At 30.4% G+C, this 19,842-nt stretch overlaps 2 protein-coding genes across 2 annotated transcripts in view; one reads left to right on the top strand and one right to left on the bottom strand.

Annotated features, from left to right (window-relative positions):
- The first annotated feature begins 1,020 nt into the window (after positions 1-1,020).
- Positions 1,021-16,450, top strand: LOC129989088 (uncharacterized). Its single transcript, XM_056097413.1, has 4 exons — positions 1,021-1,268; positions 7,101-7,311; positions 9,057-9,185; positions 16,061-16,450. The coding sequence occupies exons 1-4, from the start codon at positions 1,056-1,058 to the stop codon at positions 16,297-16,299; spliced, it is 792 nt and encodes a 263-aa protein (XP_055953388.1). The 5' UTR covers positions 1,021-1,055; the 3' UTR covers positions 16,300-16,450.
- Positions 16,451-17,867: 1,417 nt separating this feature from the next.
- The window catches only part of LOC129988104 (dynamin-2-like), a 48,326-nt gene continuing 46,351 nt past the window's right edge, over positions 17,868-19,842 (bottom strand). The window contains exon 16 of the mRNA XM_056096229.1: positions 17,868-18,314. Coding sequence (XP_055952204.1) covers positions 18,210-18,314 — 105 coding nt within the window. The 3' untranslated portion in view covers positions 17,868-18,209. The remainder of the gene's footprint in view (positions 18,315-19,842) is intronic.

The following is a 19,842-nucleotide window of genomic DNA, read 5'->3' as shown; positions in this document are numbered from 1 at the left end:
TCAGGCTACAGTACATGATTTTGCTTTGTCTGCAAGCGTTATACACAATTTCTATTTAATGACTTTTTTCGTATTTTCCACTTCTAAAATGTTAAAAATAATTGCCATTATTCATTGTTTTAAATAAAAGTTAACGAAAATGTTTTTATTTGGTTATTAAAAGAAAAAGAAAAACATTTAAATTAAAATATTTATTTTCCAAAAAACTGCGTAATAAATGAACACTAATTAAATATTAACCCTTTAGACTCAGAAAAGTAATTCGATGCATAATTATTCACCTAATATAAGTACTTGTTTATTGCTTCGAATAATAAATATGTATAAATGTTTTAAGTCATATTTCTTTAAAAAATTAATCTATATCTTCCTAACATTCAGTACGTATTTTGAACAATCAATATTACAAAAGAAAGAAATAAAACCTTCGAAATTAGGTACCGTCTTGAATGATGTCTGAGATAAGATATCCGAGTGCAAAAGGTTAAATGAAATTGAAATGGATCTGTCATGATTTTTATAGCAACAAAAAATTCGTTTGGCATTTTTATTTCTTCATTATTTGTAATTTGTTATTAGTTTTTGAATAAATAAACAAATGCGGGAACGAAGAATCTGAGAAATTTAAAGGCGCAATTACAAATCTGAGAAATTAAAAGCTGCAGCTATCACTGTTTCAAAGTGATGGAGTATTTGCTTAAACAGCATCCATATGGTCAACGAAATTATTTCTAATACCCAGCTCTTACGTGTTAACGAAATCGATTTAAAAGCTGTCTCCTGACATAAATTACGACCGACGACCGCGCGGAGTTTCAAGAAACTTTTTTTTTTTATTGTTACTGAATATCGTCTGCTACACGTACTGCAGACGATTTTCTCGGGGCGCTTTCTCTGTACTCTTTTCTTCGAGTCACTCTGCGGCTAGAGAAGCCATGCGTACGCAGGATCGGTCGATCCTTGGGGACGTCGGCGGACACGTGACCACCCAGTACCGCCTTACGGCGCACGCGTAGGGCGCGGAGCGTACAGGGTCGGAACAGGGCGTACGCAGAATGGATCGTCCGAAGCGCGTGAAACAGGAGCCCCCGGATGATGAAGGGGCCCGGGGCCCGAAGCAGGCAGCAAGCCCTGCCCAGGAGGCAACTAGGGCCCACATCCTGAGTTTGGAGACTCAACTTCGGAAACTGTGCCGATTGAGAGGGATGGGGCGACTTGACCCCAAGGGAGCCTTCCAGATACGCTGCCTGGAGGAAGAATTGAGGAAGGTAAAAAATCGTCTGCACTTTTCCCTATTTCCCCTTTTGTGTCTGCTACGTATAGCATCCCACTAGCAAGCAGTAATGTTTCTAGAAATGATTAATGAAGAAAGTTTTTAAGGAGTTTGATCTGTGTACTTTGGAGAGTGCCACCTGTGAACAAGAAATAAGGTTGCTTGAATTTCTTTGAAATGTTTTAGGTGTACTTTTAAGTAATATTCTTAATAGTAAAATTTTATTTGACTATAAAATAATATTTTATAAACAATTATATATAATTTTTTAAATATATATGGATGCACTGAATCTTTACGAATATAATTAATTCGTCTTAATTCTGATAATCATTTGGGAATTTCTGGAAGACAGTCATGTAGGAATTTACTATTTGAGAGGATTGATCATATAATTTTTCTCTATATTAATTTAATATAGAAAAATTTATTTAAAAAAACAAGGAAAAAATTTTTTAAAAAGAAAATTTTATTTAATAAAAAATAAAGAAAAAGGGGAGAAAATTTTATTTAATGATAAAATAAAGAAAAACGGGAGAAAATTTTATTTAATAAAAAATAAAGAAAAAGGGGAGAAAATTTTATTTAATGATAAAATAAAGAAAAATGGGAGAAAATTTTATTTAATAAAAAATAAAGAAAAAGGGGAGAAAATTTTATTTAATGATAAAATAAAGAAAAACGGGAGAAAATTTTATTTAATAAAGAATAAAGTTAGATTAATAGAAATGTAAATATATATATTAATAAAACAAAATTTTCCTTCAATGAAAAAAAGTTTGAAAGGGATACGATATTAAAATTAATAAAAAGTTGTTTAAATTTAAATTCATATAAAACTTATTTATTTCTTATTAGGACAATCATTTTTAAATGATTTTAAAATAGAATTAGATTAATAGAAATGTAAATTTATACTAATAAAACTAAATTTTCATTCAATGGAAAAAGGGTAAAAAGAATATTATAAAAGTTGAAGGGAAATTAAGGAGGAATTTAAACTTAAAAGGGAGTTTAATTTTAAATTAAGATAAAACTTATTTATTTCTTATCTGGGAATTAATTTTTAAAGGATTTTAGAGAATAATTATAAAAGTATAATTTTTTTTTATTTTCCTATAATTTAATATTTGATAATAGTTTTTAATGCTTCAAATTAGAGGATTGAATAAAATATTCCGATTTCTAATAAGGGAAAAATTTCCCAAGAAAAATGTTATTAGAATTTTAACGGTTTCTCACAAATAAAAGCCGAATCGAAATCATTTAAGAAGCGTTTTAGATAATCGAGACATGTTACTCAACAAGTGTTACTAGTGCATCATTTCTCTTATCAAACTAATCATTGATGCTATCTATAAAAAATAATAATTCGATACTATCTATAAAAAATATTAATTTTTTAGTCCCTAAAATAAAAATGTTATTACCTATTTACCAAACGATTCTTTGAAAATCATCTGCTTTAATCACTATATTTTTTTAACAGAACTGAGTGAATTTTTTTAACTAATGTTCATTTTTCAAAGTTTTAAAATATTAATATTTGGGGTTTTTTTTTTGTCTGCTTTTAGATGAAATGCAAAGAATAAATATATAATTTTATTTATGATAATAATTATTTTTGCAATTCCAGATATTTAATTGAGGAAAGCATTATCAGAGTTAACTTACTGTCCGAAAAGCCGCTTATTTCAATATTACTTATTATTATAATATTAAAATACGATATTAAAATTATATCGTCATATTATTACGATATTAAAATAAATATCGTCAAAAGCATCAATTTTTTTACAGGGAGAATATTTATGGATAGGATTTAAATTCTTGACAAAAAATGTGTTTTAATAAATTTGAAACATCTTAAATGCAAAAGTAAAATTTTAAAATGTGAATTACGAATATATGAAATATAAATTAAATTACGAATTCGCTAAATAGTGATAATAATAGTAGTAAGACAATTTAAGCTTTTGTGTAAATGTTGATGAATATTATTTAAAATACACTTTTGCACTTTTAAGAAATCAGCCGTGGAAAAAACTTACATATGTAAATTTTCGAAACGTGACGTTGATCTCGTTAATTAGATTTCGTTAACGGATAAGTACAACAATGATTTTTACAAAATTTTTCACAATGAGTATTATTTCTGGGTATATTTTTGTTTTCTCGAACACGAAGCAAACGAAGAGAAAGTATTGCATGCGTGAAAAATTGGAACCCGAGATTTTGTCGAATTTGCCCACACTTTAAATCTTCCTTAGTCCGAGAAGTACATTTTTGAAATTATATCTATAGTCTGTAGAAACGATAATTCTAAAAAATTTTGAGCTAGACAGATAAAATTTAGCATATGGTTTTTATACTCCATATTTGTAGATTTCAATTTTGAATGAAATCCATTTATAGGAAGTTTGTATGTTTGACTATTTTGAATAATTATTTAATACGATAACTACAAAATAAAGAGAACTAGATGGATAAGATTTGGTACTCAGATTTAATACTAAAGTGTAGGTATATAAAATTTGGTACCAAATCCGTCAAAGGGTTGTCTTATCTGTTGATTTGTTCTTACATAAGCATGCAAACAGAATACAATAATGTAAATATATGACATTTAGTATGTGATTTTGTTCTTATAATTATATTTCTTTATCAAATTTTTGTTTTAATCGCTTGGAGAAAGGACGCCTAAAATACACATTCTATTTTGTACACATTCTATTTTTAATCACTGTATCGTAGTGATTAATCGCCAGAAAAATCACAGTATGTTTGACTCTTTCTTAATTGTGGTTCTTCAATGGCGTAGAAATACATAAGTATATTTATTAGAAAGTATTTCGGCAAATCACTCTCGATGGGGAAATTCGAAAAAAAAAATCAGATTTGGAATCTCTAGTCCGTAACATGATATTGTTTTCGGTTTGATTCATTTATATTTATATTATTTTTTTGAAATTTATTCTTAATTATGTGGAAACGCTCATTCCACGCAAAAATTGTTGAAAACTAAAATCGCTATGCTCCCATGATATACCTTTTTCAAAATAATAATACTTCGTTATTCCAGCTAAACCGGTTTTTCTTTCTCGTCTTCGAAGAATAGAGAAAATATTGTGATCTTCAAGAAATTCGAACTCCATATTTTCATAAATTTCCATGCTTCATACCTCCCTGGATCCAAGAAATACAATTTTGGCATTATATCTGTCTGTCTATGACACAATAACTCAAAAACGCTTAGATCTAGACGAAAGAATCTGGAATTAAGATCACATTTGTAGATTTCTATGAAATTTTGATCGAAGTCCTTTCAGAAAGCGTCTGACTATCCTTTTGTCCGAATATTAATATGATAATTACAAATCAAAAATAACTTGATGGATAAAATTTTATACACCGGTGTAACATCTAAAACGTAGATTTTTATCAAATTATGAACCATATTTGTCAAATGGTTGACCATCTGTCGGTCTTTAATTCTGTAAGCATATAAAATCAATAACTATAAAAACATGATTTAAATAAATGAAATTCAATATATGATCTTATGATTACAATTGTAGTTAAATGACAAATTTTGGTTAAAATCTTTGGAAAATAAGGCATCAAAATATATATTCGTAAGATAGATTTAGTAAAGGTATTAGATCCAAACATGACATCTATATTTCGTAACTATTATCCATCGATACCATATAAGGGATTTGTGGTCTTATCCATGGTCCATAAGTTTATGCCGGGGGATATGGATTGGACTTTTATAAGAGAATTTAGAAGAGATCACTCCCAATGGCCTTAGCGTAACCCTCTTAAGCCTAAACAATTCTAATTTAGACCATATTAGTCTTTGATATTGTTATACCTTATTTAGCCTCATCGAGTTCACACAGAAATCAGTGTGGAATTTTTGGCTCGATGAAAAGATATACTTAAAATAATGCAAGACATTTCAATGCTGCAACAGCAACAAAACTGTCACTTTTAGTAAACTGATTTACACCACTATAAAACTAACAGAATTCGTCTTGCTACATCTTACCTTTATCTCAGAACTTTTTATATTTTTAAATGACTTCCTTTGCAACTGATTCATTGAAACCAAATTAGTTCTGTAAATATCGTTTATTTCCCACGCAAAACCCAAATTCAATGATTTCAAAACAGGGTAAGCTAAAATAAACATTATTTTACAGAAAGAAAAAAACGCAGGGCTAGTAACACAAAGAATCTTTGACATGCATCACGCAAAACTAGCTTTACAAAGTGTCTTGTTCCTTTACCATTATTTTACGATCCGATGATGATTTATCAACGACGTCATGAATCGATTAAATATAAATCGATGCGTTGTATATTTGAACAGAGCGAAGATAAATGATGTTCGAAGAATATTAAGTTTCGACATCACATTTGTCAACTTGAACGAAATAAATTCTGTAATATTTGTCTTTTCTCTGTTTTTCCGACCCCCAAAAAGCATGTTTAGATACGTCAACACTCCCCTTCCCCTTCTCACCATTAGATCTTCGGTTTAAATAAAGCATATTAGTGATATTAACAACAGTTTCCTAATGCCATATTGACAATCGGATATTGCTTGAGGTAGTTGAAAGACCACACATCATATCTTCCCATTATAACTTGTCTTTCGAAAGTTTATAGAAAAATTTTGTATGTTTATATTTACAATAACTGAAATGTTTTGACCAAAAAAAATCAAATAATTACTATCACCGAATGGTAAATTTAGCTCAATGAATTGAATAGAATTTTGACCGAAAAAAAAGTTTCTTATTCGTCCCGATCTAGTACGCTGAGCAGTTATACAATAATTGGCTTTTGAAATCATATTACTTGAAAAAATCTAAATAGCACTTTTCAGTGCTATAAAGGGAATGAAAAGGCCGATGCTAAACTTTTACCCCCATTATTTTACTTATTAATGTCAACGCTTGATGGAGTGGAAATATGATTTTCCTTTGATTTGTCATGTTAAGCAAAAAAAAAAAAAATTATGAGGGTTTTTTTTCTCTAAACTTTCTCGTATATTTTGTAATAAATTTGTCATGTCAGAGAATGCCTTGCTTGGCATTGCCATACAATAGTTACGAATCATTAATTTTCGGCGGGAGGCTATGATGTTGTAGATATAGTTACCAAATTAATCTGCCAGGACTATAGCACTTTTAAATCGATTTTGTGCGTCTCATATGTTTAAATTACTACTACCGATCAAAACGTATTTTTGTTTAGAATATGTGAACTTTTTTTCAGTGCATTGAGCATTATGACAAAAATTTTTGGAACGGATTAGTGGGATATCAGAGTATTCTGCGTTTGTTCCGGGGATTCAATGACACTAATTTTTCATGCGAATGGAAAACCCCTGAAAGACCATGTATTATAGAAGGCACGACTAGAAGTTGTTTAGAGCACTACTTATGGAAATTTTTAAATATTGTTAACAAGATATTGAATAATCAACTATTTAGGAGATTTGTATCACCGGTACCATCAGAAACCGCATTGCTTAGATCTACTGCAACAAATGGAGAATTGTGATGGAGATATATTCCAACATCTCTGATGAAAATTGAATTACCCCATAGATGAACACTGCATAACAACGTGAAACATGTATAACATTTATAAGTATTCGAAAAAAATTCAAATATTCCGTTTTTTATGAAGTTAACAGCTCAATTTAACATCTGTAATAGTTTTTAGATATGCTGATTTTAAGTTAAGTTTTAAATGTAGCGATTATTTTATAATTGTTTATTATATTCCACAGACATTTTCTATATTGTAGGCTCATTCTAAGTTGAAACGTCTGCTGAACGAGGCTGAACGCCAGCGTCGCCGACGAGAGCGTCTGCGGACAGGGCCCAGGTCCCTCCAACCCCCCAGGGACGAAGGCATCATGACAGCCCTCAAGTCTTGCACTCGCTTTCAGGATTTCGTCAGAGAGCTGAACGCTCTCGGCTTTACATTAGCGCACAACGGTGACACCTCAGACTCAGGTGAGTGGTATTTATTATATGAAATATTCAAAGAATTGACTTCTTTCTTGCAACAAAGCATTATTTAGCACGTTATTTTTGTACGCAGCTTGGGTGGCTGATTTTACAGGCGCCAATTCTAGAGATGCCAAAAAAGGAAAAAAATATATGCTTCTGAAACATAAATATTGTAACAAAATGTTAAAAATATTTCCATTTTAGAATAAAAATATCTTCATTTTCGTTCTGAAACTTTTGTATAAAAATTATACCACATAAAATGTAAGGGTACCACATAATTGTACCATATAAAATGTTTGCAGCATTTAGTGCAGATGGTTAATTTACATAAATCAAACACTTCCATATAATAAAACGATAAGGCCTGCTAAAAATTCCAACTTGCTGTTTAAATAATAAGATAGTTGGAGTTATGCTTCGCATTTGGACCCAGTTAATCCGTATCATAAACTTGTGAAGTAAAATTATATGCACACCCTATTGTAAAAACATGGGAAAAGTTATTTATCTGGCCATATTACTTTCTTCTATGAATTATTCCATTAGGTTTTGTAGTCGTGACGCAATTTGAGTTAACAACATTTTGAACTATATCAACCAGAAGTAGTTCCTGAATTGCTCCCTAGGCGTAGAATTTTTTTTTTTACAATTACCATGAAACTGTTTTTGTGGAAACCAGAATATCCTGGTACTGATGGGGAGGTCGCGGTGGCCTGGTGGTAAGGTCTCGGCTTCGGAACCGGAGGGCTTCAGGTTCGAAACCCGATTCCACCGAAGAACCGTCGTGTACGGGGGTCTGTTGCACGTTAATTCCGTCATGACCAAACGTCCTCCCGATGGTGTGGAGAGGGGGTTGCCAGCTCAGGTGTCGTCCTCGTCATCTGACCGTGGTTCAAAATTACGAGGTCAGTCCCAAAAAATAACCCTAATGTTACTTCAAACGGGACGTTAATATAACTAAACCAAACCAAACCTGATACTGATGGAATTTTGTAGTCCATCAGCAGAGATTTTCTTCTTTTTGGAGCACACAATCTGGTTTAAGATACGACATTTTATTACACTAAGCTTTGATTATCTTTGATTTCTTGATTCTTCTTCTTTGATTTCTTCTGTTGTTCTTCTTCTGTTCTCATCTTTTATTTCTTCTGTTGGCATTCTAACCTTCTGACAAGCAGCCACGAAGTAATGATCTTTGATACTACAAGATGAAAAATGTACATAATATTAGTTACTACGGTTAAATAATGCGCCAAACAAATGAGAAATAATAATTATCCTCTATTTCAAAATTTGTGGGGTATGAAATTCTACATTGAAATTCTGAGATCATATCTTCTTAGCAAGTTACTGGTAATAGATTCATATATCCAGCCAGTATTTGTATGCAAAAAAACTGATGATAACACTTGTATGCCATTAATAAGACATCCTTGTGCAAACACTACAGAAATTGATACAAATTTCCATTATGTGTCTATTTATTGAATCCTTAGATTAAATAAACTGTATGAAATATAGCATTGTCACTCAAAAATGTTGTAATATTACCATGTTTTACCGAAGTAATTGGTTGGACAAAAATCATTCTGTGCAGCAAGCAAACCTCTAGAAACATTAAACGGCAGAATATCCCATCATCTCGTTTTCTTAATCATTCTCCAAGCAAAAATACAGAGAGAAAATAATTAAGATGAAGATTCTTATCTTGTAACTCTAAATGCGTGGGATTCCTTTCTGTACAGGTGAGACAATGCCGGAAGTTGATGGTGTCAAAGTACAAGTGGAGCTCATCGAAGGCGACGAAGAGTTGCTGTCTCTGGACATGAAGGGCGACTGCAACTCGAATTCGGATGATCCCTTGATATGCGGAAGTAAGTAAGACATTTATTTCGAATTCCAGATGCTGGAATCCACATATCTATTCGATTGAAATGCTATGTTGAATTTTTACACCCGCTGAAAAATTAGAGTAGAATTTTGCGCGCATGCGTTTAGAACCTAAAAAAATGAATTACGGAATTGACAGGATGCTATCTCACTAAAACAGTAAAATGGTCCAGGCATAAGATAGATGCTGCTTGAGTTAGAAAGTCGATAATGGATTTAAAAGTTTTTTGTCTCCTTGTACAAGCAAAACTATTATTAAAAAGATAATTGCAATCACATTTCAAAATTTCTGGGAAGTAACTGTTGGTGGATAAAAAGTCAAAACAGTTTTAAATAAATAAGAGAATGTTAAAGTGACATGCATGAAAGCACTCAAATTTTGGAGACTTTTCATAGGTGATTCTAAAAATTCTCCAAAGAAGTTATTTACTTATTTATTTATTCTGATATTTTAATATTTTTTGAAAAATAATACGTGAAAGTTGTACTTTTTTTTTCTTTCAAAATGGAAGTTAAGTTTTTGAAATTGCTGTGTCTCTGTCTTTCATTAGAAATATGATCAAAAATAGAATATGATCAAGAAGGCAAAGAAAGTCAAAACCTCTCATATAAATGGAATAAATTTAAAAGTTTTAAATTTATTCCATTTCTAATGCCCTAAAGCGAAGTTTTCAAATGTGACTGTTTAAGCGATAACAATCTCCTCACATCTTTGTCGATATAACACACCTAGAAAATTGATGGGGAATCAAAATTCTTTTAGAGTAGAATATATGAAATCGGATTGGATTGAATATTGAAGTTTATTAGCAAAAAGACCATATTTGCCTGTACTGCTTCAAACATATAGTGGACTATGGGTTTGTTTTGATGAGATGTCGTAAGCAGATAAATATGTTACTCAACATATATTATTTCGCAATGGCTAAATCGCAATAGCTTTGGCATGTGGATTGTGTCGCGACTTTTGGTTGGAAAATTGATAATTATGTCATGCTTTATGCCGTGCGAGTGCCATATGAATACCAAATAAAGAATCAATATGATACTCGTAACGATATATAAATATTTATGAATTTAAAAAACTAGATCTGATCAATGTTTCTTTTAATGTGATTGATCTTTATTTATAAGAAACAGTTGGAATTTAGGACATTCCGGAACAATTTTTCAAACAAGGACAAACAATAATTTATTTTGCTTCATTCAAACACCCAACATAAAACTCATGTTTCAAAATGTTTTCATTTTTACATGTTCTTAGATGAAGAATGAGGTACAGCGTTAAACCTTTGTTAATCTGTCCTCGGGTACGATTACGTCCAAGTTGTGTTTATCTCCTCTGTGAAAAAAAATTTCCAACCTCTGCAAGTGTTTGCTTGATAAATGCCTCATTCAAAAGATCCTTGTCTCATTATGTATTTGCACGAAAGGAGAGTTCTCCATTAAGGAAACGTGTTCTCCTTTGAAACACTACATTAACGTCTTCGGACAAATAGACATCTCTATTTAGTCCTATCTTCTGAAACAGAAGACTTCGGCAATATGTAAATCACCGGCTCCAACCTTTTTGAGATTTTTCCATTTAGTCAGTTTTTTGCATATTTATCATCAAATTGGCATTTGCGATACACATAACAGATTTATCGTTCTATATGTGAAAAGTCTCAGACATTTGAATAGATGATTTTTGCATCAGATAGAATACATTTAATTAATCTACTAATTTAGCATTTTCCTCACCAACTTAGAATATTCGATGCACATAAAAAATTATCTTCTATGGGAAAGGTCTCAGGCAATTGAACAGGTGTTTTAAATCAGACAGAACTCATTTAATTAATCCCTCAATTTCGCATATTCATCATCAACTTAGCATAATCGAGGCACATAAAAGATTTATCGTTCTATATGTGAAAAGTCTCAGACATTTGAACAGGTGTTTTTAAATCAAAAAGAACCCATTTAATCAATCCATTAATTTCGCAGTTTTCATCACCAACTTAGCATATTCGATGCACATAAAAAAATTATCTTCTATGGGAAAAGTCTCAGGCAATTGAACAGGTGTTTTAAATCAGACAGAACTAATTTAATTAATCCCTCAATTTCGCATATTCATCATCAACTTAGCATAATCGAGGCACATAAAAGATTTATCGTTCTATATGTGAAAAGTCTCAAACATTTGAACAGTTGTTTTTAAATCAAAAAGAACCCATTTAATCAATCCATTAATTTCGCATTTTTCATCACCAACTTAGCATATTCGATGCACATAAAAAAATTATCTTCTATGGGAAAAGTCTCAGGCAATTGAACAGGTGTTTTAAATCAGACAGAACTCATTTAATTAATCCCTCAATTTCGCATATTCATCATCAACTTAGCATAATCGAGGCACATAAAAGATTTATCGTTCTATATGTGAAAAGTCTCAAACATTTGAACAGGTGTTTTTAAATCAAAAAGAACCCATTTAATAAATCCATTAATTTCGCATTTTTCATCACCAACTTAGCATATTCGATGCACATAAAAAAATTATCTTCTATGGGAAAAGTCTCAGTCAATTGAACAGGTGTTTTAAATCAGACAGAACTCATTTAATTAATCCCTCAATTTCGCATATTCATCATCAACTTAGCATAATCGAGGTACATAAAAGATTTATCGTTCTATATGTGAAACGTCTCAGACATTTGAACAGGTGTTTTTAAATCAAAAAGAACCCATTTAATAAATCCATTAATTTCGCATTTTTCATCACCAACTTAGCATATTCGATGCACATAAAAAAATTATCTTCTATGGGAAAAGTCTCCGGCAATTGAACAGGTGTTTTAAATCAGACAGAACTCATTTAATTAATCCCTCAATTTCGCATATTCATCATCAACTTAGCATAATCGAGGCACATAAAAGATTTATCGTTCTATATGTGAAAAGACTCAAACATTTGAACAGGTGTTTTTAAATCAAAAAGAACCCATTTAATAAATCCATTAATTTCGCATTTTTCATCACCAACTTAGCATATTCGATGCACATAAAAAAATTATCTTCTATGGGAAAAGTCTCAGTCAATTGAACAGGTGTTTTAAATCAGACAGAACTAATTTAATTAATCCCTCAATTTCGCATATTCATCATCAACTTAGCATAATCGAGGTACATAAAAGATTTATCGTTCTATATGTGAAAAGTCTCAGACATTTGAACAGGTGTTTTTAAATCAAAAAGAACCCATTTAATAAATCCATTAATTTCGCATTTTTCATCACCAACTTAGCATATTCGATGCACATAAAAAAATTATCTTCTATGGGAAAAGTCTCCGGCAATTGAACAGGTGTTTTAAATCAGACAGAACTCATTTAATTAATCCCTCAATTTCGCATATTCATCATCAACTTAGCATAATCGAGGCACATAAAAGATTTATCGTTCTATATGTGAAAAGACTCAAACATTTGAACAGGTGTTTTTAAATCAAAAAGAACCCATTTAATAAATCCATTAATTTCGCATTTTTCATCACCAACTTAGCATATTCGATGCACATAAAAAAATTATCTTCTATGGGAAAAGTCTCAGTCAATTGAACAGGTGTTTTAAATCAGACAGAACTCATTTAATTAATCCCTCAATTTCGCATATTCATCATCAACTTAGCATAATCGAGGTACATAAAAGATTTATCGTTCTATATGTGAAAAGTCTCAGACATTTGAACAGGTGTTTTTAAATCAAAAAGAACCCATTTAATAAATCCATTAATTTCGCATTTTTCATCACCAACTTAGCATATTCGATGCACATAAAAAAATTATCTTCTATGGGAAAAGTCTCCGGCAATTGAACAGGTGTTTTAAATCAGACAGAACTCATTTAATTAATCCCTCAATTTCGCATATTCATCATCAACTTAGCATAATCGAGGCACATAATAGATTTATCGTTCTATATGTGAAAAGACTCAAACATTTGAACAGGTTTTTTTAAATCAAAAAGAACCCATTTAATAAATCCATTAATTTCGCATTTTTCATCACCAACTTAGCATATTCGATGCACATAAAAAAATTATCTTCTATGGGAAAAGTCTCAGTCAATTGAACAGGTGTTTTAAATCAGACAGAACTCATTTAATTAATCCCTCAATTTCGCATATTCATCATCAACTTAGCATAATCGAGGTACATAAAAGATTTATCGTTCTATATGTGAAAAGTCTCAGACATTTGAACAGGTGTTTTTAAATCAAAAAGAACCCATTTAATAAATCCATTAATTTCGCATTTTTCATCACCAACTTAGCATATTCGATGCACATAAAAAAATTATCTTCTATGGGAAAAGTCTCCGGCAATTGAACAGGTGTTTTAAATCAGACAGAACTCATTTAATTAATCCCTCAATTTCGCATATTCATCATCAACTTAGCATAATCGAGGCACATAAAAGATTTATCGTTCTATATGTGAAAAGACTCAAACATTTGAACAGGTGTTTTTAAATCAAAAAGAACCCATTTAATAAATCCATTAATTTCGCATTTTTCATCACCAACTTACCATATTCGATGCACATAAAAAATTATCTTCTATGGGAAAAGTCTCAGGCAATTGAACAGGTGTTTTAAATCAGACAGAACTCATTTAATTAATCCCTCAATTTCGCATATTCATCATCAACTTAGCATAATCGAGGCACATAAAAGATTTATCGTTCTATATGTGAAAAGTCTCAAACATTTGAACAGGTGTTTTTAAATCAAAAAGAACCCATTTAATAAATCCATTAATTTCGCATTTTTCATCACCAACTTAGCATATTCGATGCACATAAAAAAATTATCTTCTATGGGAAAAGTCTCAGTCAATTGAACAGGTGTTTTAAATCAGACAGAACTCATTTAATTAATCCCTCAATTTCGCATATTCATCATCAACTTAGCATAATCGAGGTACATAAAAGATTTATCGTTCTATATGTGAAAAGTCTCAGACATTTGAACAGGTGTTTTTAAATCAAAAAGAACCCATTTAATAAATCCATTAATTTCGCATTTTTCATCACCAACTTAGCATATTCGATGCACATAAAAAAATTATCTTCTATGGGAAAAGTCTCCGGCAATTGAACAGGTGTTTTAAATTAGACAGAACTCATTTAATTAATCCCTCAATTTCGCATATTCATCATCAACTTAGCATAATCGAGGCACATAAAAGATTTATCGTTCTATATGTGAAAAGACTCAAACATTTGAACAGGTGTTTTTAAATCAAAAAGAACCCATTTAATAAATCCATTAATTTCGCATTTTTCATCACCAACTTAGCATATTCGATGCACATAAAAAAATTATCTTCTATGGGAAAAGTCTCAGTCAATTGAACAGGTGTTTTAAATCAGACAGAACTCATTTAATTAATCCCTCAATTTCGCATATTCATCATCAACTTAGCATAATCGAGGTACATAAAAGATTTATCGTTCTATATGTGAAAAGTCTCAGACATTTGAACAGGTGTTTTTAAATCAAAAAGAACCCATTTAATAAATCCATTAATTTCGCATTTTTCATCACCAACTTAGCATATTCGATGCACATAAAAAAATTATCTTCTATGGGAAAAGTCTCCGGCAATTGAACAGGTGTTTTAAATCAGACAGAACTCATTTAATTAATCCCTCAATTTCGCATATTCATCATCAACTTAGCATAATCGAGGCACATAATAGATTTATCGTTCTATATGTGAAAAGACTCAAACATTTGAACAGGTTTTTTTAAATCAAAAAGAACCCATTTAATAAATCCATTAATTTCGCATTTTTCATCACCAACTTAGCATATTCGATGCACATAAAAAAATTATCTTCTATGGGAAAAGTCTCAGTCAATTGAACAGGTGTTTTAAATCAGACAGAACTCATTTAATTAATCCCTCAATTTCGCATATTCATCATCAACTTAGCATAATCGAGGTACATAAAAGATTTATCGTTCTATATGTGAAAAGTCTCAGACATTTGAACAGGTGTTTTTAAATCAAAAAGAACCCATTTAATAAATCCATTAATTTCGCATTTTTCATCACCAACTTAGCATATTCGATGCACATAAAAAAATTATCTTCTATGGGAAAAGTCTCCGGCAATTGAACAGGTGTTTTAAATCAGACAGAACTCATTTAATTAATCCCTCAATTTCGCATATTCATCATCAACTTAGCATAATCGAGGCACATAAAAGATTTATCGTTCTATATGTGAAAAGACTCAAACATTTGAACAGGTGTTTTTAAATCAAAAAGAACCCATTTAATAAATCCATTAATTTCGCATTTTTCATCACCAACTTACCATATTCGATGCACATAAAAAATTATCTTCTATGGGAAAAGTCTCAGGCAATTGAACAGGTGTTTTAAATCAGACAGAACTCATTTAATTAATCCCTCAATTTCGCATATTCATCATCAACTTAGCATAATCGAGGCACATAAAAGATTTATCGTTCTATATGTGAAAAGTCTCAGACATTTGAACAGATGTTATTTACATTAGATATAATACATTTAATCAATCTATTGATTTCGCATTTTTATTACCAGCTTAGTATTTGCATTATACATAATAAATTTTGTTCATTTGCCCCTCCATGTTCTCGAGGCATGAGAATAGCGCCTCTATCGTCTATGTAAAAAGTCCTAGCCATTTAATTAATTTTAATTAAATAGAGTCCATCCAAACAATCCAATAACTCTCTGCCATAACTAATCGCCATATTCTGTAATAATTTGAAAATCCTAAAAAAAGATGAAAATATATTTTTAACTTTTTATAGGTCCTCCGAGGGAGGAAGAAGGAGAACGTTGGAGCGAGGAATCGTATCGTCAGTGGTTCGAACGTCAAACGGAACTGCAACACAGGTGGGAAGAGAACTTTATGAGGGAACAGATGGAACTGGCCCGCTCTCTCCTGGAGTCAGTCACTGCCACTTTTTTGCAAGGGGTGCAGCAAGTCATCGCGAACGTCACTGCTGGAAGGAGGTTCCCACCATTCTGCCCAGATCCACCCTCCTGAATGTTGCAGCAAGCATTTCGTCTCTTGTAAAAATATCTTGTTGTTGCTTTGTGTATATGTTTGTATGCATTTACTGCCAATTGAAGAAATGCGCATCAATAAAGCTGCAGGGATATGTGCTTCTGTAAGAGATTGTATAAATTCTTCTTTATTTTCCTCAGGACATAAAAGAAAGATTCTAAACTAATGGTTTTCGAATTTTTCGATTTTTACCACCTTTGTTGAATCTATACACACGTTTTCCAAAGCGCCATATGTAAACTTAATAAAGTGATTTTTCGATAGTCAATAGTTTTTGTATAGCTTTACATAAAAATAAATTTACCGCAAGATATTAGCGAATTTTAATAACGAGAAAACTCGCTGATCATATTAATAGCATTGATTTTGTCATGCTTTGTTCAACTTTGATAAATTTCATCGCATCAAATGATAGTATCATAAATTACACTTGTATAATAAATGTGGATCATTCTAATTATAACTTATACGAGCAAAATGGCGAAATTTATTAATAAATTATACTGGCTAAATCGTACCCAAATTTTGGTATAAATTTACAACTGCCATCAGATCACATACCAAATTTCATTTAATTAAGTCCTTAAGTCTTTGAATTATTGTATTTATGTATGTGAGAAAGAACAGACAGACAGTAAACCTATTGGAGGAATTAGGTTCTAAAGTTGGTGCCAATCATAAATCATTACATTATAAAGGAAAAAATTTGTGAACTAAATTTTACCTGTATGGTAATTATGCTTTCTAGTTTTCATGCTCACTTGCAATTGAATAAGTATGCTCTGAATCTCTGAATATCAAAATTTTATAGGAATCAACATATTTCGTGTTAAAGCCCTGTACTGAATTTCATCAATCTTTTTTTTTAAATTATCGTATATACAGACAAACGAACTTAATTTCAAGAATGTGTTTTTGAATTCAGAGAGATTTGAGACATGGAGATTCCTCAAAAATCTCAAATTAAAATATTTTGACGATTGAAATACTTTTTCTTTATATATTTTTTACGAGAAAATAAAAAATTCATCTAATCAGTGTTACAATACGTATTAATATTAATCTAATCATTATAGTACTGAAAAATATTGTAAAATATATTTTAAAATACTTTCCACAAGTTATGAAGCTAGAGAAAAACCCTATAGAAACAAAGAAAGTTGATGTTATCGGATAGCTAACTTTTTCACTTAATAATGCAGTATAATAAATGTTTTGTGCGATTATATAATTGAAAGTTATTGAAGAATTGCGTAAAAATTTTGGTTAGTTTTTAATTAAAATTCTAAATAAAGTTTTAAAAGAAAATGAAATATTCTAAAACCACACCTTCAACCTAATAAATAACTCGTGCCAAATTTCTGAGTTGGAAATCATATCAACTGTCTTGTACTGAGTTTGATTTTTGATTTGCATGTCGCACTCACAGTTTAAAGATTATATACTATCCTATGTTATCATGTTAATAAACTTAATTGTATCAGTGTCAAATTAATTTTTTTAAGAAGCAAAGAGACACTTATTTTATTTTAATTAAAGATTTATTTTTCTCAAAAAAATAAGGCAAGTGAAAATATGATTAAAAAATTATATCAATTTGTACATAAGATAAAGACGCCACAAAAAAAATCGCTGAAAAACACTAAAATCTGTACATTATAACAAAAATTCACTAACATTTATTCAATAAATGTTTAAGACATTCCATTCACAATGAAGTTCCCCATATATAGATAAGTCGATATAGATAATATATAGATAAGTATGACTATATAAGTATATAGATAAGTATGAGTCGATATGATCAACTTTGTAAGAGGAGTGTTTCACGTCGATTCCAGATCAAACATTACTTCAAAATGAACTTCGAGATAGTGTATGTGGTGATCTCAAAATGCCTGGATGGCATCAAGGGCATCTTTTATGCACGTGCAAGCTGCTTCCATTTCCTCTTTCAACCGGAAGTCTTCCTCGCAGTCTTCTGTCAGGGAAGCCTATTAAAAACAAGCATCTTTATGATACCATACACAAAAAGCCTTTTAAATTACCAAAAAAACGTAAGCATTCACACACAATATCTCATGTCATATTCTATGTACAAAAGCTTTATTAGTACGTGAATATCTGAGCTGCTATGCGACATACTATTTGTACAAAAACATTACTAACGAATGAATATTTGAGTATAAGAAACAATATCTTTCGTTTGTTTGCGGCTGGTAAATATTTGGATACGTGTGGGATTTATTTGCACTAAAAAATCTGTTCATATATGAAAGACTTGTTAACCTCCGTATAAATGTTTTATCTTATATCTTTAAATGAATAGTTCTTTTATATATATATATATATATATATATATATATATATATAACCAATTTATAGTAAGAAATAGTTTGAAAACGAAACTAAAATGAAAACGAAACAAAACAGTTTCGAAATCGGAAGTAAAAATTATTACCTATTCAAACTAAAACCAAAAAAGAACTTCATAGTATTTAGAGAGCGCAACTGCAGCTACTTCTAAAACACAGAGGAATTGATACAAAAGTATTAAAATCAAGTTAATAAGAAAATTAAAAAAAAAACCTTTTTACTGTTATTTTTGTTATTTTATTTTTACTTTGTAGTGGTTATTTTCTTCTAATTTGTTGTTTTGTATTTTCCTTTCTGTTAAAATGGTATATCTCTTGGGCCTAATTTCAGGGGATTTTCGGGTCACGAGGAATCATTATTAGACTAATGTCTGCATTTCCTTCACAGAAAAAATTCCTTTCTTTGAATCCCTGCCTGAGGGTGACCCTTGAAAAAGTCTTCAGGCCGGATTCTTTTTTATATTTTTTTATAATTTTTTTAGTTTAATTTTTATTTGTTTTTTTTTTTTGATTTTCCTATTAACTTGATTTTAATACTTTTGTGTGTGTGTATATATATATATATATATATATATATATATATATATATATATATATATATATATATATATATATATATATATATATATATATATATATATATATATATAAATTTATTTATTTCGTATATCTCGGAAACAGCTCTAACGATTTGGATCAAATTTCATATTTAGATGAAGTTTTGCTTTTTAAGTTTATCTATATGCCTGAAAAATAGCTATTTCATACAAAACACACACACACACATTTTTTAAGAACTATTAGGTCCATTTTCTATCTGCTCTCATGCTGACAATGATGTGGCGTCATCTCGGACCTAATTTCGCCACGGTAAAACTGAATGCAAGTTCAAACATATAAGTAATGATCGATAGACTACAGAATTAATACTGTAACATAGCAAATTGTTTCGAATAACATGTAAAATAAGTGCTTTAGTGATTTTTTTATTTAAACGACGAGTTCCTATGTAGATAAGATTGAAAATTATTCATATACATGTTAAAATAAGTGTTTTCATGATTTTTTTTATTTAAACGACCAGTTTAAATGTAGGTAAAATTGAGAAATATTCATGAATAATCAGTATATGATTCGCATCTGAATA

Source organism: Argiope bruennichi, chromosome 10 (assembly GCF_947563725.1).
Source record: "Argiope bruennichi chromosome 10, qqArgBrue1.1, whole genome shotgun sequence".
Taxonomy (NCBI): Eukaryota; Metazoa; Arthropoda; class Arachnida; order Araneae; family Araneidae; genus Argiope; species Argiope bruennichi.
This window is presented reverse-complemented; position numbering and strand designations above follow the sequence as displayed.

What these genes read in the sequence shown, in the direction of transcription:
- LOC129989088 (XM_056097413.1), top strand. Translation starts at nt 1,056, where the DNA reads ATGGATCGTCCGAAGCGCGTGAAACAGGAGCCCCCGGATGATGAAGGG. An exon ending in TGGAGGAAGAATTGAGGAAG is followed by an intron (nt 1,269 to 7,100) that starts GTAAAAAATCGT and finishes TCTATATTGTAG; the next exon opens with GCTCATTCTAAGTTGAAACG. An exon ending in CGGTGACACCTCAGACTCAG is followed by an intron (nt 7,312 to 9,056) that starts GTGAGTGGTATT and finishes CTTTCTGTACAG; the next exon opens with GTGAGACAATGCCGGAAGTT.